Consider the following 27,165-nt stretch of genomic DNA (forward strand, 5'->3'; position numbering starts at 1 on the left):
GAAAGAAACGAAAGAACTCAGCTAATAATTATAACTTAATTCTAATAATTGTTAAATAATATTAGAGTCTCTATAAATTAAGTTAGACCAAATAGACTTCTTTTAATCCAGAGTTTTCTATTCAATGCACCTGTTTGAAGGATTTCTTGTACTCCCTGCAAGCAGTTTCCACTGTAAACTTGGTGCTGAAAATATTGCAGAGTTTTGCACCATAACCATTTCGGCCACCTGCAAAAAAATAAACAAAGGTAATTCTCTTGTTCAGTAACAGATTAAACAGTAAAAGGTGATGGCATCAAATTTGTGAATTATACACTGAAGCTTTATACATCACCTGAATTAGTGACAGTGATTCCATGTATTATTGAGAACTAAAACACTGAAAAAAATAAAGCTTTATCTAGATATATTAAGATTATCTTTGAAAATGAGTATTTGTTTGCAAAATCTTACTTCCATTACATATATTGTCATAGGCTTTGATACATTTACACCAAAATTGCTCAAGTGGACTTATCGTTTTGTATTTATACCTATCCTTAAGTGATGTCACTACATAGTTAAACCCATGGAACATAAACCTATGTTGGGCGGCACGGTGGCACAGTGGTTAGCACTGCTGCCTCACAGCGCCTGTAGACCCGGGTTCAATTCCCGACTCAGGCGACTGACTGTGTGGAGTTTGCACGTTCTCCCCGTGTCTGCGTGGGTTTCCTCCGGGTGCTCCGGTTTCCTCCCACAGTCACAAAGATGTGCGGGTCAGGTGAATTGGCCAAGCTAAATTGCCCATAGTGTTAGGTAAGGGGTAAATGTAGGGGTATGGGTGGGTTGCGCTTCGGCGGGTCGGTGTGGACTTGTTGGGCCGAAGGGCCTGTTTCCACACTGTAAGTCTAATCTAATCTACATTTATATTGATTTGCTCAACTCCTCAAACTATAAACGAAACTTCTATACTTCAACCAAATCTACTTCTCAGACTTCCATGGGTTTAACTATTTAAATAGAAATCACATGGCACAATTATAGAGGTGTTATAGTGCAATAGACTATTCAGCCCATTGTATCTGCAAATGGACATTACCTACTGCCCATTTCCTGCTTCCACCCATACTTTGCACATTATTTTCATCCAAGAAATCATCAATGACCTCTTGAATGTCTCAATTAAAACCTATTGCCACCACACTTTCAAAGAATGTACTCCATACCCTAACTACTCACTGTGTGGAAACATTTATTTTCACCACATTTGCTCCTTTGCAAATCATTTTAAAGGTAAAGCTGAAATGTGCATTATAAATCAGAGCAGGGTCTATGAATTTAATTTAACAAATATGTCAGAGCATTGAGGCACAGTGATCCACACCTTTTTATCAGGACTCACTTAATATTGATTCGTTAATATAAAATGCCAGAGGCAATTAATGCCATGGAATATAAATGTGCTCAATTGTGGGATGCTGACTTCCTTCCTTCTTTTCCACCCCTATAAGAGGTTTATAGGGGTAGCATGGTGGCTCAGTGGTTAGCACTGCAGCCTCACAGCAACAGGGACCTGGGTTTGATTTCCACCTTGGGCAATTGTCTGTGTGGAGTTCCCCTAAATCTGCGTGGGTTTCCTCCAGGTGCTCCGCTTTCCTCCCACAGTCCAAAAGATATGCAGGTTAGGTGAATTGTCCATGCTAAACTGCCAAGTCAGGGATAAATATAAAGTAGCAATTACTCTTGCTGAAAATGTGTTGCTGGAAAAGCGCAGCAGAGGGACTCACTGAAATCCTTGTAGAGGGAGGAAGAGAGCTTCTTCAAGGAAGGCATCCTTGCAAGAGGATTCGCAGTAGGTTAAAATCTTCGAGGAGAAAGTGAGGTCTGCAGATGCTGGAGATCAGAGCTGAAAATGTGTTGCTGGAAAAGCGCAGCAGGCTGAAAATGTGTTGCTGGAGGGACTCACTGAAATCCTTGTAGAGGGAGGAAGAGAGCTTCTTCAAGGAAGGCATTCTTGCAAGAGGATTCGCAGTAGGTTAAAATCTTCGAGGAGAAAGTGAGGTCTGCAGATGCTGGACAACACATTTTCAGCTCTGATCTCCAGCATCTGCAGACCTCACTTTCTCCTAGCAATTACTCTTCCCTTGTTGGACCGAAGGGCCTGTTTCCATACTGTAAGGAATCTAATCTATAATGGGATATCAACTATAGGATAGAAAGTTTCCAAATTAGGTACTCTGAAATTCCAGAAATCTGGACTTGGAGCTGAAGATCATTGAGTCTTGTACTTATTTCTATTGTTGAAAAGTGTGGTGCTGGAAAAGCGCAGCAGGCCAGGCAGCATCTGAGGAGCAGGAGAATCGATGTTTCAGGAATCCTGAAGAAGGGCTTATGCCCAAAACGTCGATTCTCCTGCGCCTCGGATGCTGCCTGACCTGCTGCGCTTTTCCAGCACCAAACTTTTCAATTCTGGTCTCCAGCATCTGCAGTCCTCACTTTCTCCTTATTTCTATTGACTCATTATGAAGTTACGTGGTTGGACATTTTAAAATAACTTCTTGATTGCAACTTTGCTGATTCATAAATTTTACAATTCGATTAAAACCTTTTAAATTCCAGAATCCCTGTTACAAAGATGCATCTAGCACCCAGGATCCGATGCACAAATAGTCATTCTTACTTTAATTTGTAACGTGAAACAACAAAATTAAATTCTTCTTGAGTTCAATGTCACACACAAAGTATTTTACCTTTCGGCAAGATTCTAAAATCAGGGAATTGTTTATAGCTCATTCTTTTAAATAGATGAATTCCGAATAATAGTGAATAACACACACACCAGTAACTTTCTTCTGATCATCATCATAGTTGCTGGAGGTCAGTAACTGGCCAAAAATTAGATTCGGAACAAAAACCTTCTCTATTTTATGCTCCACAACAGGAATTCCCTTTCCATTGTTCCAGACGGTTACAGTGTTGTTTTCACTGAGGAAGAATAAAAAACATAATTTTACTATCATGTTAACTCACTTTCTGACTCCTTAAATCCCATTCACAATCCACAAGGCATAAGTCAGCAGTGTGATAGAACAACTCCAGTTGTCCAAATGAAAGCAGTAGCAATGTTATCAACACTAACTCATCTAATATCCATACTGCAGCACAAGCTTCAGCATATCCCATTCATCATCTGAAACAGCCACTCCCTATATCAGCTGGAGAGTGGTAGTAGCATCGTTTACAACCTGCAAATGCACGACAGCAATTTGTTAAATCTCTTTCAACAGTACCTTCCAAATGTGATCTCTACCACCTAAACAGACAAAGGCAGCAGATGTAGGGAGCACAATCATCTGCAAAGCCAACCCCAAGCCACATTCATTGTGCTCTATACTTATGTCACAATAGCCTTGAACCTCTGGGGGTGTACTGATAAAACATGGACTGCTGCAGTTCAAGAAGGTAGCTCACCACCTTCTCAATTTGGTATGGGCAACATGGTGCCCTTAACCTCAACAGGTTCTCTGTATAGTGGTCGAGTGGAACCCAAATTGGAATTGACGAATAGCATAAAAATTACAATCCTAATTTTTCTTGATCTGCATGCCTTAACTAATTACGTGTACTGTGCACGAGGATTTCACATTAGCTATTGATAATTCATTCATTCTAATTCTCTCCCAGAATGTATTAAAACCATTCAATTTTAGAAACTTTAGTTTACAGGAGAGATAAGTTTGCTTGCCATCAAACACTGTCAAGCTTTAGCAACATATTAATTTGTGGTGAATGAACTGGGCTTACTTCTGATGTTGACGTTGGCAGTAGTGGAGCTACTTTAAACAGTTTGGCATTGATCTGGCTTTGGATTAATTGTTAAATTTGGATTATTAATAGTTCAAAGACTGACCATATTGATCTTCAGATTCTTCTGATGTTTGGGGTGGTAATGTAATAATACAAATATAACATGAAGGAAATTTGGTAAGGCTAAAATATATACAGATACTGTATTCCTTCCTGCGCTTTGGTCATTAGACAGTAAAAATAAAGTTTTCATACTCATCCCAAAGTTGTGGTTGCTGTTTTGTCAGATTACAAGTCAGAAAAATGCCAACAGTTCAGAGCTCATCAAGCAATGCTCACTGACTGCACTGGTGGCCATTTGCATTAATCATATTTACAGTAAACATTGAATAAAAAGTATATCTGTCTTTTTCTTACAAGATATCACCAGCTCTAGCTGAAATTAACCTTAGAAATATGATTGCACAGTATATAATCTTTTAACATAATGTTACATGATTCACTTACACAATGGGATCAGTTTAAAAGTCTCATTGTATGTTTAACTAGCTTTAAATCCTGAATTTTATGTCTTGAAAATTCACTTATAAAGATCGATTTCCTGTTCCAAAATGTTTCGGAATCCACTAAAGTTTCTGAATTGATTTTAAAAACACTTACGGATCAATATTGATTTTGATGCACGACATGTTTTTATCCCTCTGCTTGTTATCTGCTGCATTCACTGTAATTTAAAAAATGAGAATTGATTGAACAATGTAATTTATACTCTCATTTCAAAATGTGTTATGATTATTTCAGAATTTTTTTTCCACATACCTAGAATTTCATCAAATATTTTGTACAAACCAGGAACAAAAGTCACTTCTCTGCAATTTAGGCCAACTTCTTCATCAAACACCCACATTTGCTATAAAATAGACAGATTACATTTTGATGTAATTGAAGATCGCACACAGTAATTTTCTCAGATAGGTTTTGTGGTTTCATCAGCAAACTTCAGGGGAATGAAAATCCCCACTGTTGCATTTTCAATAACATTAAAAGAACCTGCAGTAGTGGGGGTTATACAACTAGCCTCAATCTGGATTAGGGATGCAAAACAAAAATCTATTTCCTAGTGAAGCTAAGTTTCATACAGTCATGCTCATAAATAATCTCTGTAGTATATTAGTTCACACCCTGACAGTTATGAAAAATAGACTTATGTAAGATGAAGAGTCAATTAAACTTGAAACGTCAGCTTGCTCTCTCCAGTGTGAACGTCAGCATTTTTTGTTTTAACCATAAACTGTTTTCTTTACAAAAAACAAGTATAGATTATCACTCAAATAAAAACAAGACACTGGATGCTGGAAATCAGAAATAAAAACAGAAAATGCTTGAGAAACTCAGTCAGGTCTGTCTACAGTGACAGAAATGGAGTTAGTATTCTGAGTTCAATCCGACATTTCATTAAAACTTTAGATTAACATTCTATTTCCACAATGCAAAAATCAATACTTACTTGTGAAACTGGTTCCACAGAGCCAATGTAACTGTCAGGGCGTAGCAAAATATGCTCTAACTGTGTTTTTTTCTGATAGATTCTTTCAACAGACAATCGGCGATCATCACCTTTCTTCAACTTACTTATTTGATTGGGAAACAAAGGCTGTTTGAAGGTGAAAATAAAATTAAGAATATTATTTTTATTCTTTTTCTTCTGCGTTCTTTGTGACTAATGGTGGAATTATAACATATTGACACGATCATTGTTCTAAGGGTAGTCTATCGCAGCCAGTACAGAGTCAAACTTGTGTGTTGTTGGCATTAATTTGATCCACATACGAGGTGTATAGATCTAAAGAACAACCCCTCCCCCAAACTGATGTTTCATCCTATGCAAAACATACAACAAATTGATATATGGCAATAATTAATGGACCATATGCCATCACATGGGTAAGTTCTAAGCCATTTGTCAAAGTAACCATCACCAAGAACCAAAATACTACAATATTGCTGGACAATTTATTTTGGGTAATTAGCACCAATCAAACATATAGAAGGCAGTGTCACTAAACAGTAATCCCAAAGTGCCCTCATGCCAGGCAAATGGATTTTCATCCAAAATGCTACCACAGCTCAAAGTCCTCCCTCCAAATACAAATTAAGCTTTCATGGATCAATCTTTAATTATATACCCGTGAGGGGGTTCCATACGTCTGTGGACAGCGTACAAAAACCACACATCAGTATGTTTTACTGAAAACTTAGGAATAGCAACTGTTCTGTCAAAACATTCTATTTTCTCTGGACTTTGAAATAGCCACTCAATATTAGATGTTATCACGTGTTAAATACCTAGATTCCTTCCCGACTGGTAAAAGCCCCTCCTGTTGCAATGCAAACCCCAGGAAAAATATTATTCTATCATAATGAAGAAAGAATCAGGTCCAGAGGTGCATAAGGCATCACTTCCCAATTGCAGCCAATCATGTAGTGTGCAGGTCATGTTAATAATCAGGTGAGATAGCTCTTGCACACCTCTAGACCTGGTTCTTGTCAAAATAAAAGAAAGATAGGCCTTATGAAATGGATTTTAAGAAGTTTATCAACACCTATCTAAAGAAAAATCTTAACATAAAGTTGAGCACCTCTATGATATCCGTCCCATTCAACTGTCTCTACACTAAATTAGACTTTTCTCCAAATAAAATAACTCTGGTTAATCTTCCCCGGCAACTTGTATCAATTTCTTTTCTTTCTGATATGTTCCTTCTCCAAAAGAAAACTCTGGTCAATCTTCCTCGGTAGTGGTTTCAACTCTTTTCCTTCCTGATATGTTTTGCCAGTTAAAAAGTGGCTGGCGTCTTCAACTGGGGGTGGAATGCAACAAAACAAGAGGCTTTGCAGATAATTACTTCCTTTTCCAAAACAAAAAGGACTGCTCTCTCGATCTCTTCCCTCGAGGTAAAAGTTAGATTTAGATTTTCTACAAATAAAACTGTACATTTTAAACACAATCCCGCATGTTAACCCCTCCTCCACCCCAATTGCAATAATGTTCGTGCATTTTAAAATCGAAATCAGCCACTCTCACCAGGGGCCTCGCACACCATCCGATTTCATTACTTTTACTTTTAAAACTCTGACTTTATTTGGGCAGGCGGGACGAATTTGATTGAAGCGAACGATTAAATGTTTGGAGGGAAAACAAAAAGCCTTTACTCACTCTTAAGGGACTCGATGCAAGATCGGACGCCATGGTTTCGAACGAGAGTCTTAACAGCGGCTAATAACGAACAGAAAAACGGTATTATTTTCTCTGTTTGTGTATATATATATGCGTGCTTTTAGTCGAACAATTGTGAAGACACCTCTCCACGGCTCCAATCGCCCTCAGACTAACGCTCGCTGCTCGCGCCTGATCCCTCAAATGAAATACAAATCTCACCAATCGCATTGCAGCCCGCCAATGAGTCGGCCAATCCAAATGCCGCCGGTCAGTATATTTAAATTTGATTGGGTGTCTCTTGGAAGGAAGTGGTGTCACTGCCTCGCAGTGCTGTATGGGGGTTGTAGTTTGTTATCGACGTCACCATGTTTGCTAACGGAACATCAAGCTCTGGAGTAGGTACTGGACTGGAAATATTAGCTGTGTTTCTCTCTCGTTAGATGCTGCCAGATCTGTTGAGGCTCTTCAGTAGCTTGTTTCTGTTTCAGATTTTACTATCTTCAGTAATATATGTTCTGAAGGGTCACTGGACTCGAAATATTAACTCTCTCCAGATGCTGCCAAACCTGTTGAGTTTCTCCAGCAATTTCAGTTCTTTCTTTGGCCTCAAGAAAGGCCAAAACCTTTCTTAGACAAAAAAAAAGGACAAAAAACTGAACTGGTTGTCTTGAAAGGTCACTGGATGTGAAACATTGAGTCTGTTAGCTCACCACAGATGCTGCCAGACCTCCTGCGTTTTGTTCAGCACTTTGTGCTTTCGTTTGTCATCTCTCAGATTCAGGTTTTGGTGTTTTTCACATCTTCATCATCTGCATTTCTTTGTAAGAACTTCAGATGCTGGAGATCTGACTCACACTGAAATGGGTATTGCTGGAGAAACTCCACAGGTCAGGTAGCATCTGAGCAGACAGAACAGAGTCATAGAGCTGTACAACATGGAAATAGACTCTTTGGTTCAACTCATCCATGCTGACCAAATATTCTAAGTTAATCTAGTCCTATCTGCTAGTACGTGGCCCAAATCTCTCTAACCCCTTCCTATTAATATACCCATCTAGATACAATTATAACATTTAAAAAGTATCAGCCTCCACCACTTTCTCTGGCAGCTCAATTTGTACATGCACCATCACCTGTGTGAAAAAAAATTGCCCTTTTTAAGTCCCTTTTAAATCTTTCTCCTCTCACCTTAAATCCATGCCCTCTAGTTTTGGTCTCCCCACCTGTGAGAAACGAAGCTCGTTCACTTCAATAATTTCAGTCTGCGACAAGATCTGAATCAGTAGTATTGTTTATTACGCTCTTGTGAGAGGGATGTTGTGTCCACTGTCCACAAGGCAGGGACGCACACACTGAATTCAACAAGTACACAATATTTATGTAATTTGTTTCTTTTCCCTCCTCCCATTGCTCCTCCCCTGTTTACATCTGTTTCTAATCTAAATCCGGCTGTTCATCTCTGAACTCATCCGGCCTGATCTGTGACAAAATGTTTATCTCTGGCCTCACAAGGCCGTTTGGCCACCTCCATCTGTGGTCTTATTGTTATTTATCCTTCTTCACTACCAACTGTTTCTGTGCTTATCAAAGCAATATTTCCTTTTATCATTTATTCACACTGAGCTTTATGACCTTTTGATGGTGGTCTTTTTTTTTTGTTTTTGCTGAAGTGGGAAACAGATGCTTGCAACTGTTTGTACAGGCACATCTAGCTTGACCTACACCCCCTCCCCTCACAGCACCTTATCTATTTGTCTGTAACATCTACCATTGTTTGCAGGCACATTTCATTCTTGTATGCACATTTTAGCTAATACAAAAACAATTATATATTTCCTTCACATAGTTTTCATTCTTGTTAAGTCAGCTCTTGGCTGAAACAATTATACACTGGTGTGAGTTCATTTACCTTGCATAAACAATTATGATTGCAGAAGAAACACTCTTTACCTATATCCCACACCACCCCAGGGTAAAAACCTAGTCTAATCACCCTGTCAATTCCCTTCATGATTTTATAAATCTCTATAAGGTTACCCCTCAGCCTCTGGTAGTTAATATTTCAAGTCCATTGACCATTCTTGAAGAAAAGTTATTGGACTTGAAACATTAACTCTTCTTTCTCTTCACAGATTGCCGGTCTTTTATAAAGACCATCCTTGGTATTACTGGTGGTCAGTGGTAGAGATCCAGTTCAAATTCAGTGGGTGTAGCTCTTGCCTCGGAGTTGCGCAGCTAAATTTTATCTCCCCCAGAGAAAGTTGGTGAGGTGTCAGCTCTGAGGAGTTAAGTGGAGTGAATAGATTTCTGTGCATCTCCCTGATTGAATTACCATTGAACTCCAGACCGTTTGCAGTGAACTTGAAGGATTGACTGTTTCAGGCCCATTCCCAATACCATTGTGATATGAAACCCCTGACTGCTGCACACGATTGACTAACCATGTCTAAACTTCAGGACTGAGATCAGATGTTGGCCTTGACTGACTGTGGTGTTTCTGGTTGACAACTGTCCCCCTTGACTGATGACCACTTGCCTTTGATTTTGACTTTGAGACATGGCTATTTGACTGAAACTCGTGCAGTGTGCTTGCGCATTAGTTACTATCACATGCTGTAAGTGTGTCATTGACGTAACAATTTTACTTCGCAATGTGTCTGCCCTTTGACTAATGAATACTGACAGCCATTTCAAGATCAGTATTCATTAGTCAAAGGGCAGACACATTGCAAAGTAAAATTGTTATGTCAATGACACACTTACAGCATGTGATAGTAACTAATGCGCAAGCACATTGCACGAGTTTCAGTCAAATAGCCATGTCTCAAAGTCAAAATCAAAGGCAAGTGGTCATCAGTCAAGGGGGACAGTTGTCAACCAGAAACACCACAGTCAGTCAAGGCCAACATCTGATCTCAGTCCTGAGGTTTAGACATGGTTAGTCAGTCTTGTGCAGCAGTCAGGTGTTTCATATTACTATAGTATTGGGAATGGGCCTGAAACACAGTCAATCCTTCAGGTTCACTGCAAACAGTCTGGAGTCTAGTGGTAATTCAATCAGGGAGATGCACAGAAATTTGTCAGAAATCTGTTCGTTCCAAGTAACTCCACAGAGCTGACACATCACCAATCTTTTCTGGTGGGGATAAAATTCAGCTGCGCACCTCCGAGGTCAAGAGCTACATCCACTGAATTTGAACTGGATCTTCTGGGTAACCCAAGATGGAGGACGGGGAAAAATTCTGGCTGGAAGAGCTGCTCCTTTGTTTTTTTAAGGTATGTTAGGTGTTGGAGATGATTTCCTCGAATTCCAGGAGCAGCAATTACTGTTTTATATGCTGTTGCATTGTTTTGGAACTCTGGACAAAAAAAACTACAGCATTTTAAAGGGAGAAGAGCAGACGAAGGAAGCACATGGAGAGGACAGTGCAGGAGAGAGAGAAAAAACCTGCACAGTTGCTACCTTTGCTGTTTGAGTTCATGTATCGCTGGACATCAGAGTGCATGTGGGAAAATTAACAAACAGTGAATTTCACAACTAATCTTAGAGGAACAGTTGGGCAAAGTTCACAACATAGAATCAGATAAGTTAATTGTTGTTTTAAGCCTGTCCAAGAGAGAGGCTGCAGTAGTGAGTATAGTGGATTCTTTCTTGATTATATGTTTTTTGGAGATAAGTCTCTTGATTGAACTTAAAATATAAGCCATAGCTATTAATTTAACCTGGGGCAGTGTTTGTAGAGGAATAAGACGGTGTTATTTTCTGGGTCTGTAGATTGTGAAGGAGCAAAAATGGCTTTTGCAGTGACATGTACTTCTTGTCAGATATGGGAATTTAAGAGCTACTGTGGATTTTATCTGCCACAAATGCTGTTGGATGCGAATCTCATCCAATCAAGTGGATTGGTTCGAGAGACAGATAGAAGCAATGGGGAATTTGCAACAGCACCAGTAGGTGATGGATGGTAGTTATAGGAAGGGGGGAAAGTCTCCGATACAGTCGCGTAGATGAGTTAACTCCAGGAAGAGTAAGAGAGGTAGGCAGCTAGTGCAGGAGTCTTTTGTGGATATGCACATTTCAAACCAGTATGCTGTTTTGGAAAATATAGGGGATGATGGATTCTCAGGGGAACGTAGCACGAACAGTCAGGTTTCTGGTATTGAGACTGTCTCTAATGCAACAAGAGGTACATCGGCTTCCAAGAGATCAATTGTGTTAGGGGATTCTGTAGTCCGAGGTACAGACAGACGTTTCTGTGGCTAACAGAGAAAAAGCAGAATGGTGTGTTGTTTCCCTGGTGCCAGGATCGAGGATATCTGAGGGTGCAGAATGTTCTCACAGGGGAGAGGGACCAGCAGGAGGTCATTGCCCACGTTGGAACCAATGACATTGGAAGGGAAAAGATTGAGATTTTGAAGGGAGATTATAGAGAGTTAGGCAGAAATTTAAAAAGGAGGTCCTCAAGGGTAGTAATATCTTGATTACTCCCATTGCTACGAGCTGGTGAGGGCAGGAATAGGAGGATAGAGCAGATGAATGTATGACTGAGGATTTGGTGTATGGGAGAAGGATTCACATTTTTGGATTGTTGTAATCTCTTTTGGGGTAGAAGTGACCTGTACAAGAAGGACGGATTGCACCTAAAATTGGAAGGGGACTAATATACTGGCAGGGAAATTTGCTAGAACTGCTTGGGAGGAGTTAAACTAGTAAGGTGCGTGGATGGGACCCAGGGAGATAGTGAGGAAAGAGATCGATCTGAGATGGGTACAGCTGAGAACAGAAGTCAGTCAAACAGTCAGGGCAGGCAGGGACAAGGTAGGACTAATAAATTAAATTGCATTTATTTCAATGCAAGTGGCTTAACAGGGAAGGCAGATGAACTCAGGGCATGGTTAGCAACATGGGACTGGGATATCATAGCAATTATGGAAACGTGGCTCAGGGATGGGCAGGACTGGCAGCTGAATGTTCCAGGATACAAATGCTACAGGAAGGATAGAAAGGGAGGCAAGAGAGGAGGGGGGAGTGGCCTTTTTGATAAGGGATAGCATTACAGCTGTGCTAAGGGAGGATATTCCTGGAAATACATCCAGGGAAGTTATTTGGATGGAACTGAAAAATAAGAAAGGGATGATCACCTTTATTGGGATTGCATTGTAGAACCCCCAATAGTCAGAGGGAAATTGTGAAACAAACGTGTAAGGAGATCTCGGCTATCTGTAAGAACAATACGGTAGTTATGGTAGGGGATTTTAACTTTCCAAACATCGACTGGGACTGCCAAAGTGTTAAAGCTTTAGATGGAGAGAAATTTCTTAAGTGTGTACAAGACAATTTTCTGATTCAGTATGTGGATGTACCTACTAGAGAAGGTGCAAAACTTGACCTACTCTTGGGAAATAAGGCAGAGCAAGTGACTGAGGTGTCAGTGGGGGAGCACTTTGGGGCCAGCGACCATAACTCTATTTGTTTTAAAATAGTGATGGAAAAGGATAGACCAGATCTAAAAGTTGAAGTTCTAAATTGGAGAAAGGCCAATTTTGACGGTATTAGGCAAGAACTTTCAAAAGCTGATTGGAGGCAGATGTTTGCAGGTAAAGGGACGACTAGAAAATGGGAAGCCTTCAGAAATGAGATAACAAGAATCCAGAGAAAAAATATTCCTGTAAGGGTGAAAGGGAAGGCTGGTAGATATAGGAAATGCTGGATGACTAAAGAAATTGAGGGTTTGGTTAAGAAAAAGAAGGAAGCATATGTCAAGTATAGACATGATAGATCGAGTGAATCCTTAGAGTATAAAGACAGTAGGAGTATACTTCAGAGGGAAATCAGGAGGGCAAAACGGGGGCATGAGATAGCTTTGGCAAATAGAATTAAGGAGAATCCAAAGGGTATTTACAAATATATTAAGGACAAAAGGGTAGCTAGGGAGAGAATTGGGCCCCTCAAAGATCAGCAAGGTGGCCTTTGTGTGGAGCCACAGAAAATGGGGGAGATACTAAATGAATACTTTGCATCAGTATTTACTATGGAAAAGGATATGGAAGATATAGACTGTAGGGAACTAGATGGTGACATCTTGCAAAATGTCCAGATTACAGAGGAGGTGTTGGATGTCTTTAAACAGCTAAAGGTGGATAAATCCCCAGGACCTGATCAGGTGTACCTGAGAACTCTGTGGGAAGCTGAGAAGTGATTGCTGGGCCTCCTGCTGAGATATTTGTATTATCGATAGTCACAGGTGAGGTGCCGGAAGACTGGAGGTTAGCAAACGTGGTGCCACTGTTTAAGAAGGGCGGTAAAGACAAGCCAGGGAACTATAGACCGGTGAGCCTGACCTCAGTGGTGGGCAAGTTGTTGGAGGGAATCCTGAGGGACAGGATGTACATGTATTTGGAAAGGCAAGGACTGACTTGGGATAGTCAACATGGCTTTGTGCGTGGGAAATCATGTCTCACAAACTTGATTGAGTTTTTTGAAGAAGTAACAAAAACGATTGAGGGCAGTGCAGTAGATGTGATCTATATGGACTTCAGTAAGGTGTTCGACAAGGTTCCCCATGGGAGACTGATTAACAAGGTTAGATCTCACGGAATACAGGGAGAACTAGCCATTTGGATACAGAAGTGGCTCAAAGGCAGTAGACAGAGGGTGGTGGTGGAGGGTTGTTTTTCAGGCTGGAAGCCTGTGACCAGTGAAGTGCCACTAGGATCGGTGCTGGGCCCTCTACTTTTTGTCATTTACATAAATGATTTGGAAGCAAGCATAAGAGGTACAATTAGTCAGTTTGCAGATGACACCAAAATTGGAGGTGTAGTGGACTGTGAAGAGGGTTAAAATCTTCGAGGAGAAAGTGAGGACTGCAGATGCTGGAGATCAGAGCTGAAAATGTGTTGCTGGAAAAGCGCAGCAGGTCAGGCAGCATCCAAGGAGCAGGAGAATTGACATTTCGGGCATGAGCCCGAAGAACTCCTGAAGAAGGGCTCATGCCCGAAACACGATTCTCCTGCTCCTTGGATGCTGCCTGACCTGCTGCGCTTTTCCAGCAACACAGTGAAGAGGATTACCTCAGATTACAACAGGATCTGGACCAGATGGGCCAATGGGCTGAGAAGTGGCAGATGGAGTTTAATTCAGATAAATGCAAGGTGCTGTATTTTGGGGAAGCAAATCTTAGCAGGACTTAATGGTAAGGTCCTAGGGAGTGTTGCTGAACAAAGAGACCTTGGACTGCAGGTTCATAGCTCCTTGCAAGTGGAGTTGCAGGTAGATAGGATAGTGAAGAAGGTGTTTGGTATGCTTTCCTTTATTGGTCCGAGTACTGAGTACAGGAGTTGGGAGGTCATGTTGCGGCTGTACAGGACATTAATTAGGCCAGTGTAGGAATATTGTGTGCAATTCTGGTCTCCTTCCTATCGGAAAGATGTTGTAAAACTTGAAAGGGTTCAGAAACTATCTATGAGGATGTTGCCAGGGTTTGAGGATTTGAGCTATAGAGAGATGCTGAACAGGCTGGGGCTGTTTTCCCTGGAGCATCGGAGGCTGAGGGGTGACCTTATAGAGGTTTACAGAATTGAGGAGCATGGATAGGATAAATAGACAAAGTCTTTTCCCTGAGGTGGGGGAGTCCAGAACTAGAGGGCATAGGGTTAGGGTGAGAGGGGAAAGATATAAAAGAGACCTAAGGGGCAACCTTCTCACGCAGAGGGTGGTACGTGTATGGAATGAGCTGCCAGAGGATGTGGTGGAGGCTGGTACAATTGCAACATTTAAAAAGCATCTGGATGGGTATATGAATAGGAAGGGTTTGGAGGGATATGGGCCAGGTGCTGGCAGGTGGGACGAGATCGGGTTGGGTTATCTGGTCGGCATGGACGGGTTGGACCGAAGGGTCTGTTTCCATGGTGTACATCTCTATAACCCTATGACTCTATATCTGGGTTTGGGTTCACGCTGAAAGAAAATGCAAGACAGAACTATTGTGAGTGTCTAAGTCCTAAATGCAAAGCACAAACAGGAAGACAGAGATGCTTTGATCATGCAAGTAAGCATGAAATGGTGCTAAGAAACTAAGCAAACAACTCTGAGGTGTACCCTATTCTGGTGCATGAGATGGTACCTGTCCCTGCAGCAAAGTGATCTGGCAGCACTGTGACAATATAAGGTGTTACTGTGTTCCAAGGAACAACATTGAGTTGGCCAATTATACCCTAAGTGATTCAGAGATCTGCCATGATGATGCAGAAAGGCTGTTGAGTTCTTTTACCAGCCTCTATGGATGATAGTTACTTCATTTTTTTCCTCAATGTGAGAATTTTTTTTTTGATCTTGACATATTTTCATAACAGGCCTCCCATTAGCCCATTATTTCAGTTTCATATCTCATTTCAGGATTTAAGCATTGAACATTTGTATAAGGAACATATCTTCAAAAAGCAAGGTTAAAAGACATGTGGACTGAAACGAGACTGAGCAGTTTTCAAACCAGTGTTGGAAACAGTGGCTGCTGTTTTGAAAAGTAGGTAACCTGACATTCGTGACAAACAAGTAGACGATGGGGAGATAATGACGTTATCGTTGGTGAAATAACTTCAAAGGCTGTTATCCCATCACCAAGTCAACCTTTATTTACACTTGGAGAGTCCTTGACACTGATCCAGCTCCCTCAAAACCAGCTGTCAGTGTGAGCAGAATCTCTGACACTCCTATTCAGAGTCATTGAGAAATACAGCATGGAAACAGACCCTTCAGTCCAACTTGTCCATGCTGACCAGATATCCCAACATAACCTAGTCCCATTTGCCAGCACCTGGCCCATATCTCTCTAAATCCTTCCTATTCATATACCCATCCAAATGCCTTTTAAATGTTGCAATTGTACTAGCTTCCACCACTTCCTCTGACAGTTCATTCCATAAAAGCACCACCCTGTGTGTGAAAAAGTTGCCCCATAAGTCTTTTTTATTTCTTTCCCTTCTCACCCTACACCTATGCCCTCTCGTTCTGGACTCCCCCACCCCAGGGAAAAGACCTTGTCTATTTACCCTATCCATGCCCCTCACAATCTTATAAACCTCTATGTGGCCATCCCTCGGCCTCCGACACTCCAGGGAAAACAGTCCCAGCCTACTCAATCTCTCCCTATAGCTCAAATCCTTCAACCCTGGCAGCACCCTTGTCAATCTTTTCTGAACCCTTTCAGCTTTCACAACATCCTTCCAATAGGAAGGAGACCAGAATTGCATGCAATATTCCAACAGTGGCCTAACCTATATCCTGCACTGCCACAACATGACCTCCCAACACCTGTACTCAATACTCTGATCAATAAAGGAAAGCATACCAAATACCTCCTTCATGATACTATCTCCCTATGACCCTACTTTCAAGGAGCTATAAATGTGCACTCCAAAGTCTCTGTGTTCAGCAACACTCCCTAGGACTTTACCATTAAGTGTATAAGTCCTGCTAAGATTTGCTTTCCCAAAATGCAGCATCTCTCATTTATCTAAATTAAACTCCATCTGCCAATTCTCAGTCCATTGATCCATTGGATTAAGATCCTGTTGTAATCTGAGGTAACCTTCTTCACTGTCCATTGCACCTCCAATTTTGGTGTCCTGTGCAAACGTACTAATTATATCTCTTATGCTTGCATCCAAATCATTTCTATAAATAATGAAAAGTATGGACCCAGCACTGATCCTTGTAGTACTCCACTGCTCACAGGCCTCCAATCTGAAAAAACCCTCCACCACCATTTCTGTCTTCTATCTTCAAGCCAGTTCTGTATCCAAATGGCTAGTTCTTCATGTATTCCATGAGATCCAACCTTGCCAACCAGTCTCCCATGGGGAACCTTGTTGGAGACCTTACTGAAGTCCATATAGATCACATCTACCACTGTGCCCTCATCAATCCTCTTTGTTACCTTTTCAAAAAACTCAATCAAGTTTGTATTTATATTTTTTTTTCTTTTTTCCCATCACTAAATCATCCACTATTGACATGTGCATCGCACTTGACGTTGGTCTGGCTTCCTCAGAGCCAGCTGTGAGTGAACAGAACCTCTGATACATCAGTTTATAAATGTTTTTTGACACTGGTCCAGCTTTCTCAGAGTGAGCAGAATCTCTGACACTCCTGTTTATATTTTTTCTGTTTTTTTTTCTTTCTTTCCTTTCTTTTTTCTCTTTTATTTTCTTTAACCCCCACACTACTGCCTAACTGCGGTGACTCCTGTTTATTTTTTTTTCTTTTTTTTTCTTTTTTTTGTCTCTTTTTTTTTCCTTTTTCCCCCACACTACCACCTAACTGCGGTAGTGCTTATTAATTCCCCTGCACCCATGTTGTGTGTGTAGGTGTGAGACACAGTGAAAGACTTAAGGTGCACAAGTCTTTATTCAGTTTCCACCTCCAGGAAGAAAAGAAACACCCAAGTGGCCAGTGACAAGCAGTGCCCTTATTAGAGGGCAATGCTGTGTGATCAAACAGTAAAGGGGAGGGGAGGGATAACACTCCTGGTTGTTTTTTTTTCTTTTTAACCCCCACACTACCGCCTAACTGCGGTGACTCCTGTTTATACTTGTCAGCCAGGGTTTTCTGATTGGACCAGGTTAACAGCCCCAATCAGGAACTCATATTCTATGAGGTCCACCTGGCTGAACATGTTACAATCACTACAGTTAGACTATCATTCCAGAGACCCAGGCAATGTTTTGAGGACCCAGATTCAAATCCCACTATGATAAATGGTGAAGTTTAAAACATCTGGAATGAAGAGTCCACCGATGACAATGATTATTGGAAAAACCCATCTGGTTTACTTTGTCCTTTCGGGAAAGAAACTCCTTCCCTGATCTAGCCTACATGTGACTCCAGAACTAGTTGACTCTTATCTGGCCCCTGGGCAATTAGGAATGGGCAGTGAATGCTGAACTAACCAGTGATACCTGGCCCATGAACACTTTTTTTTTAAAAACCACTGTAAACAGTTGTTTGAACAAAGAGTAATTGAAGTTTGAGATGTAGACAATTTGGAGCTCAACAAGAACTGCTTTTGCTGGCAACACCTTAGAATCTTAGAATCCTTACAGTGTGGAAACAGGCCCTTTAGCCCAACAGGTCCACACTAAACCCCACCCTCCACCCCCGAAGAGTAACCCACCCAGACCCATTCCCTATCCCTATTATCGTCCATTTACCCCTGACTAATGCACCTAACCTAAACATCCGTGAACACGATTGGCAATTTAACGTGGCCCATTCACTTCACATGCACAGCTTTGAATTGTGGGAGGAAACCGGAGCACTGAGGAAATTCAGTCATGGGGAGAATGTCCACACAGACAAACCTGGGTCTCTGGCACTACGAGGCAGCAGTGCTAACCATTGAATCACTGTGCTGCCCCTCTAGTCTGGCATTCTAGGACAGTACTCAGGGTCTACTTGACTGCCAAAGTGTTGTCTTCTGGATGAGATGTTAAATTTCTCAGGTTAATATGGATATCCCACTGTGGGAGAAGGACCTTTAAGTAGAGCCCAACCCCTGGGCAAGAAGGGAGGCAGCTGGGCTGAAGACAGCCAGGTGGTGGTCCTCTCCAGTCTCGCTACCATCCTCCACTCTCACTCCTGACCTTTTGTACTGCTCCCACTGGGTCCCAGCCTCTGTCTTGTCTGCTTGATTCTTTATCAGTGGTGCACATGCTGCTGATAATGTCTCTGAAAGCACTGATGCTTCCTACAGAAGTCTGACCACCAGCTTAAGAACAACAAGAATTCTGGAGCAGAGGGTAACCCTGCTGAAACATTGAAGTATGAAGAGCTCCTGCTGCAGCTACCTGCCCTTGTCTGCCTTATCTGGAAGGAGGAGAGCATCCCAGGAAAGCTCCAGATGTTGCATTTTCAAAAAAGGCAACAAGTCTAACTGGAGTAAATACAGGGAAATCTCCCTGCTGTTGACCATTGGAAAATTCCATCACCAAGGTCCTCTTTGACTGTCTCCTCCATGTGGCTGAGGAGGTCGCTTAATTGCAGTGTGGCTTTTGGCCATAGAGAGGCATATCGGACGTGATTTTCATTGCATGACAGCTGCCAGAAAAATGCGGAGGAATGAATTTACTCCTGTAGATGACCTCCTTCAACCTTACAAAGACCTATGACATCGTCAATCGGGAAGCATTATGGAACATTCTTCTCCACTTTGGTCACACCATGAAGTTTGTCACATGATGATATGGAAGCTGAGGTAATGACAAATGGTTCCACCACCGACCCATTCCCAGTGTCTAGCAGGGATGCATCATTGCCCCAACACTGTTCTTGATCTACCCAGCCACGATGCTTCACCTCACCACTGACCAGCACCCCACTGGAGTGGAGCTAACTTACAGAACCAGCAGGAAATTATTCAACCTTCGTCACCTTCGAAACAATACCCAAGTCACCCAAACAAGTGTAATCGAGCTGCAGTATGCAGATGAAGCTTCTGTATTTGCGATGTTAGAGGATGTACTCCAGACCATCTTCAGTACCCTTATAGAGGCATATGAGAGCATGGCTGAAAATGTGTTGCTGGTTAAAGCACAGCAGGTTAGGCAGCATCCAAGGAATAGGAAATTCGACGTTTCGGGCATAAGCCCTTCATCAGGAATGAGGAGAGTGTGCCAAGCAGGCTAAGATAAAAGGTAGGGAGGAGGGACTTGGGGGAGGGGCGATGGAAATGTGATAGGTGGAAGGAGGTCAAGGTGACGGTGATAGGCCGGAGTGGGGTGGGGGCGGAGAGGTCAGGAAGAAGATTGCAGGTTAGGAGGGCGGTGCTGAGTTGAGGGAACCGACTGAGACAAGGTGGGGGGAGGGGAAATGAGGAAACTGGAGAAATCTGAGTTCATTCCTTGTGGTTGGAGGGTTCCCAGGCGGAAGATGAGGTGCTCCTCCTCCAGCCGTTGTGTTGTTATGTTCTGCCGGTGGAGGAGTCCAAGGGCCTGCATGTCCTCGGTGGAGTGGGAGGGAGAGTTAAAGTGTTGAGCCACGGGGTGGTTGGGTTGGTTGGTCCGGGCATCCCAGAGGTGTTCTCTGAAGCGTTCCGCAAGTAAGCGACCCGTCTCCCCAATATAGAGGAGGCCACATCGGGTGCAGCGGATGCAATAGATGATGTGTGTGGAGGTACAGGTGAACTTGTGGCGGATATGGAAGGATCCCTTGGGGCCTTGGAGGGAAGTGAGGGAGGAGGTGTGGGCGCAAGTTTTACATTTCCTGCGGTTGCAGGGGAAGGTGCCGGGAGTGGAGGTTGGGTTGGTGGGGGGTGTGGACCTGACGAGGGAGTCACGAAGGGAGTGGTCTTTGCGGAACGCTGATAGGGGAGGGGAGGGAAATATATCCCTGGTGGTGGGGTCCGTTTGGAGGTGGCGGAAATGACAGCGGATGATACGTTGTATATGGAGGTTGGTGGGGTGGTAGGTGAGAACCAGTGGGGTTCTGTCTTGGTGGCGGTTGGAGGAGCGGGGCTCAAGGGCGGAGGAGCGGGAAGTGGAGGAGATGCGGTGGAGGGCATCGTCGATCACGTCTGGGGGGAATCTGCGGTCCTTGAAGAAGGAGGCCATCTGGGCTGTGCGGTATTGGAACTGGTCCTCCTGGGAGCAGATGCGGCGGAGACGAAGGAATTGGGAATATGGGATGGAGTTTTTACAGGGGGCAGGGTGGGAGGAGGTGTAGTCCAGGTAGCTGTGGGAGTCAGTCGGTTTATAGTAGATGTCTGTGTTGAAGGGCTTATGCCCGAAACATCGAATTTCCTATTCCTTGGATGCTGCCTAACCTGCTGTGCTTTAACCAGCAACACATTTTCAGCTGTGATCTCCAGCATCTGCAGACCTCATTTTTTATATGAGAGCATGGGTCTCACTTTGAACATCCAATGGAGGAGGACCCTCCAACCTGACCTGGCATTGTGGATCGAACTCCAATTATCAAGATCCATGAGGATGCCTTAAGAATGATGACAACTTCCAATACCTCAGTGTTCTATTGTGCAAGGCAGCTATTGATTAAGCTATCCTGCACTCCCTCCTATATGTAGCACAGCCTTTGGCCACCTGAGGAAAAGGGTATTCGAGAACAACAACATCAACCCAACACCAAGCACAGAGCTGAGCTGGTTCCCATCTTCCTTTATGTTTCTGAGACGCAGACTGTCTACAGCAGACACCTCAAGGTGCTGGAGCAGTACCACCAATACTGCCAGTGCAAGATCCTACGAATCTGCTAAGAAGAACGATGCACCGACACCCCCAGCGTCGATGCACTGAGCACCTTTGATTGGCTGTGATGGGCTGGACAAGTCATCTGCATGACTGATTCAAGACTCCTCAAGTAGGTTCTCTACTCCAGGCTCTGAAACAGCTGGCAAGCCCCAAGTGGACAGAAAAAATGCTTCAGTGATACCCTTAAGATCATAAGACACAGAATTTATAGCAGATGATTACTGTGTCATACAGTGATATAATGAACAATCCAGGTTTGTTCAATACATCACTGTACAACACTGTAATCTTTTGCCATAAATTCTGTCTTGTGATCTTATAGTCCATAGCCATCTAATGAAGGAGCAGTGCTCTGAAAGCTAGTGCTTCCAAATAAACCTGTTGGACTATCACTAGGTGTTGTGTGATTTTTAATGATGGTGATGACATCCTACAGCTTGTCCTGTCATGGGCAGGTGATGTCACTAGCTGTGTCTGTGCAATGATCATGTTGCATTTTGTGTAATCTCTTCATTTAAAGACAAAATGAGTGTGTAATATCCCAGGGAATATTGATGTCTCAACAACAACAGATTATCTGAATGTTATTGCACTGCAGTTTGTGGGACCTTGCTGTGCGTAAATTGTATATTTTGTTTCCTACACTGCAACAGAAACTATCCTGCAAAATAACTTTATTAGTTGTAATGTTCTTTGATTGTGAAGTGCAAATTTTACTTCTAGTACTGTACATGTACACTAGGTGGTGTAAGTTGCTTGTGAATCACAACTTAAATCTGATAAAGACAATTTTTATCTCACAATAATTTCAGAATCCGAAACCGTTGATTTACTGATGAGTTCTGATCAATCTAGCTGTCAGGCAGACCTCAGTCCTGTCAATTCAAGATCAGTGGGGACAATACAACTGCTAAGTTACATTCATATTGTTGGGCGATGAATAGTGATGAAAATGGTCTAAAAACTGTAATTTTTAAAAATTTATTCATGGAATGTGGGGGTCACTGGCTAGCCCAGTATTTATTGTTCATCCCTAATTGCCCTGAGGCAGTTAGGAGTCAACCACAATCCTGTGGTCACATGTAGTTCAGACCATGTAAGGACAGCACTTTCCTTCCTTGAAGGATATTAATGAACCAGTGGGTTTTTATGACAATTAGCAGTAGTTACATGGTCACTGTTAGAATAGCTTCTTATCCTTATTCTTTCATTTAATTCAAATTTTGTCATGTATGATGGTCAGATTCAAACCCATGCTCCCCAGGTCTGAGGCTCTGAATAACAAGTCCAGTGGTATTACCACTATATTATAGAGTCATAGAGATGTACAGCACGGAAACAGACCCTTCGGTCCCTTGTCCATGCTGACCAGATATCCCAACCCAATCTAGTCCCACCTGCCAGCACGCAGCCCATATCCCTCCAAACCCTTCCTATTCATATTTCCATCCAAATGCCTTTTAAATGTTGCAATTGTACCAGCCTCCACCACTTCCTCTAGCATCCCATTCCACACAGGTACCACCCTCTGCATGAAAAAGTTGCCCCTTAGGTCTCTTTTATATCTTTCTCTTCTCACTGTAAACCTACGCCCTCTAGTTCTAGACTCCCCCAGCCCAGGGAAAAGACTTTGTCAATTTACCCTATCCATGCCCCTCTCTATTTTATAAACCTCTAAATGGCCACCCCTCAGTCTCTGACACTCCAGGGAAAACAGCCCCAGCCTATTCGACCTCTCCCTATAGCTCAAATCCTCCAACCCTGGCAGCATTCTTGTAAATCTTTTCTGAACCCTTTCAAGTTTCACAACATCTTTCTGATAGGAAGGAGACCAGAATTGCACGCAATAATCCAATCATGGCCTAACCAATTTCCTGTACAGCCTCAACATGATCTCCCAACTCCTGTACTCAATACTCTGGCCAATAAAGGAAAGCATACCAAACGCCTTCTTCACTATCATACCTACCTGTGTCTCTACTTCCAAGGAGCTATGAGCCTGCACTCCAAGGTCTCTTTGTTCAGCAACACTCCTGAGGACCTTACCATTAAGTGTATAAGTCCTGCTAAGATTTGCTTTCCCAAAATGCACCACCTTGCATTTTTTTCTAAATTAAACTCCATCTGCCACTCCTCAGCGCAGTGGCTCATCTGATCAAGATCCCGTAACCTCCTTCACTGTGCACTACACCTCCAATTTTGGTATTATCTTCAAACTTACTAACTATACCTCTTAAGCTCACATCCAAATCATTTATATAAATGATGAAACGTAGTGGTCACAGGTCTCCAATCTGAAAAACAACCCTCCACCACCATCTTCTGTCTTCTACCATTGAGCCAGTTCATTATCCAAATGGCTAGTTCTCCCTGTATTCCATGAGATCTAACCTTGCTAACCAGTTTCCCATGGGGAACTTTGTCGAATGCGTTACAAACAGATCACGTCTTTCACTCTGTACTCATCAGTCCTCTTTGTTACTTCTTCAAAAAACTCAATCAAGTTTGTGTGACATGATTCCTCTTGCACAAAGCCATGTTCGCTATCCCTAATCAGTCCTTGCCTTTCCAAATATATGTATGTCCTGTCTCTCCGGATTCCCTCCAACAATTTGCTCTGGCTTACTGGGATATAGTTCCCTGTCTTACCCTTACCATCCTTCTTAAACAGTGGCACCACGTTAGCCAACCTCCAGTCTGCCGGCACCTCACCTGTGACTATCGATGACACAAATATCTCAGCAAGAGGCCCAGCAATCATTTTCCTAGCTTCCCACAGAGTTTGAGGGTCCACCTGATCAGATCGTGAGGATTTATCCACCTTTATGCGTTTCAAGACATCCAGCACTCATCCTCTGAAATATGGGCATTTTTCAAGATGTCACCATTTATTTCCCTACATTCTATACCTTCCATGTCCTTTTACACAGTAAGCGCTGATGCAAAATACTCGTTTAGGACCTCCCCCATCTCCTGCGGCTCCACACAAAGGCCACTTTGCTGATCTTTGAGGGTCCCTAGTCTCTCCCTAGTTACCCTTTTGTCCTTAATGTATTTGTAAACACCCTTTGGATTCTCCTTAACTCTATTTGCCAAAGCTATCTCATGTCTCCTTTTGCCCTTCTGATTTCCCTATTAAGAGTAGTCCTACTGCCTTTATGCTCTTCTAAGGATTCAATTGATCTATCCTGTCTATACCTGACATATGTTTCTTTTTTTTTCTTAACCAAACCCTCAATTTCTTTAGTCCTTCAGCATTCTCCATACCTAACAGCCTTTCCTTTCACCCTAACAGGAATATACTATCTCTGCACTCTTGTTATCTCATTTCTGAAGGCTTCCCATTTTCCAATATGGGTCATTTGAAACTTCATACATGCTCAGGCTTGACCTCAAGGTTACTTTTAGATAACATGACAGTAAGGCTGTAGAGCAGCATGCTCTGTACATGTTTCACCTTTCAAGCAAAGTAATAACACATGAGGTCATGGTGAAATGATAACTTGCCTTAGAGGCTCTTCTACATATTTTATAAACCTTATCACTGCAAGCAATGATGCCACATCTTCTGTCCAAGAGATACAAATATTACCACTACACCACAGGATCACCTATGGAGTCCAGTCTAAGGATAGAAATAGACAAAGAACAAATGGACCATTAATTGTCATCATCTAAGTTTCTGGCATAACTTTAAGATTTGTTAAATATATTGTGAGTTTTAATTAATACCGTAGGAACCTCAAAGGCATTTGGTCCCAGCTTGTTCAGGATTTTTGACATTGTTTTCTGTGATATGTATAGATTGTCCCAATTATATAGTTATTGTATGATTTTTAAAAAATATCTCTTTTCACTTGTATTTGAAGATTTTTGGCTATTTCCCAATGCTTAGACGAAATTGATTCACTGTCAGCAGCTGTACAGTAGCAATCTCTTTTGAATGCAAACTCAATTAAAGTGTAATCATTTTAGCTGCGGCCATTGGGATTCTGTTTGGTAGAAGGGCAGAAATTCTATTTGTGTTGTGCGAAGGCAGCTGAGGCAGCTTCCAGGGAAAAGTAGTAAGTCTTTTTCTAAATATGAAGGAAGAGTGAAGCTAGTGTGTGGGAGTTGCCCTGAGTGCACTTTAAGCATTTATCTGTCCTTCAACCTTGATGTCTGAACTGAGTTTTAAGAGAATAGGGGAAAGTGATATTAATTGCTGTTCCACAATACTAGAAATGACAAGATATTTCACAGATTCATAGAATGGTTACAGTACAAAATGAAGCCATTCAGCCCATCATTTTGGTGCTAGTCTTCTGAAGGAGCAGTTTACCTATTGACATTGCCCCTCCTTTTCATGATAACATTGCACATTCTTCCTTTTCAGATAGTAATCCAACTCGCTGTTAAATGAACTGTGCTCCCAGCTAGTGCATTCCAGATCCCAATCACTCCCTGTGGGAAGATGTTGTTCCACATGACCCCATTGCTTCTTCTGCCGATTAACGTGAATCTGTGGCCTGGTAACGAAAAGAGGAAATAACCTCTGTTATGATAGAATTGTTTCAGTCTGAAAGGACTGGGCTGGATGCTTTGTCTCTTACACACGCTTCTTTCAGCAGTTTATCATATTTTGTATATTATCTAGACTAACAATTAATATTTTTTCCCCACACATAGTACTTAAAGCATGCTGATATGGAAAGATTGAGGATCAATGTTAATGTGCAGCTTGAAGTGTTACATCCCTTGCGTTAATGATATAGAGGGAGAAAATGTTCAGCTCTTTTTTTTTTTGCGCAGAATTCTAACAGGCTTGCGTTGGTAGGAACAGATCAGGTAGGGCCAGCAAAGCTGTAGAAAATGCAAAAGCCAGCATAAATTTGTTGTGGCCCTGGCAATTTGCTACTTATGGATGGGACTCCAGCTTCATGCAGGCAACTTTGCAGTGGATTTCTGTGGGTGGGATGGGAGCATTGGAAATGGATGCTCTGTGCCTCAAAGAGAGGACCATGACCAAGGAACTAGTTCACTATATACAGTATATACTTTTTCTTAGAAACACTGATCTATACAACCATTCTATTCGAAGTACTCCAAGAACGCAAAGCAAAATTGAAACCAAACATTTTGCTGTCTAAACCCTGGAACAAGTTCCAGAAATCTTTAACAGACTTTGTGGCCCCATAGTTTACCTTGTTAGGTTACAAGACAATCCAAGGTAAACAAAAAAATCATTAGTAGTGCATACAAACCATATAAATCTAATGGCAAGACTCAAAAACAATTTTTAAAGAAATCACTATGGCTACAGAAACACTCACAGGTATATTATTAACTTTAGATGCCCAGAAAACACACAGGTTATTAATTCAAGAAAAAAAACAGAAACCCGGACTTACAATAAATGAAATTAAATTTCTATATATAAATCCAGAAATTTATATCACACTCTACACTGCTGGAGCAGGAGCCACTTTTCATGATGGAGCTAATGAAGTTCGAGAAGTACCAGTCCATTGTCCTTAATTGTAGTATTAGAAAGCTGTCTCCAGTAAAATGAGTGAGCCAGTCCTGCTGACCGTTTGTGTGGGCTTTGGACCCTCATTTCATCCCAAAATGGTCGGTCCTGAGCCCCACTATATTGTCCTGCCCTTTATATTTAGAGAGTGTGAGCTTGCACTGAGAGAAAGACTTTCATTTTTGTAGCACCACCTGATATCTCAAAAGTGGTTTACAACCAAAGAAGTATACATCAAGGAAATCCAAGAACATACAATTTCATTGCAAGATGTTCTGCTGGAATTGAAAAAATTGTAGCAAATTGAAGATGATAATAAATGTGAAAAAAAAACATTACTCCATATACATCACCAAGAAGAAAGGATCCATCAACAAGTTTAAAA

At 42.0% G+C, this 27,165-nt stretch overlaps 1 protein-coding gene across 1 annotated transcript in view; it reads right to left on the reverse strand.

Annotated features, from left to right (window-relative positions):
- The window catches only part of top2a (DNA topoisomerase II alpha), a 58,849-nt gene extending 51,657 nt beyond the window's left edge, over positions 1–7,192 (reverse strand). The window contains exons 1-6 of the mRNA XM_060849056.1: positions 7,007–7,192; positions 5,297–5,443; positions 4,609–4,699; positions 4,450–4,513; positions 2,822–2,967; positions 131–228 (exon numbers count right to left, since the gene is read on the reverse strand). Of these exons, the coding sequence (XP_060705039.1) occupies positions 131–228; positions 2,822–2,967; positions 4,450–4,513; positions 4,609–4,699; positions 5,297–5,443; positions 7,007–7,039 (579 nt within the window). The 5' untranslated portion in view covers positions 7,040–7,192. The remainder of the gene's footprint in view (positions 1–130; positions 229–2,821; positions 2,968–4,449; positions 4,514–4,608; positions 4,700–5,296; positions 5,444–7,006) is intronic.
- Between the last annotated feature and the right edge of the window lie 19,973 nt (positions 7,193–27,165).

Source organism: Hemiscyllium ocellatum, chromosome 32 (assembly GCF_020745735.1).
Source record: "Hemiscyllium ocellatum isolate sHemOce1 chromosome 32, sHemOce1.pat.X.cur, whole genome shotgun sequence".
Classification (NCBI taxonomy): domain Eukaryota; kingdom Metazoa; phylum Chordata; class Chondrichthyes; order Orectolobiformes; family Hemiscylliidae; genus Hemiscyllium; species Hemiscyllium ocellatum.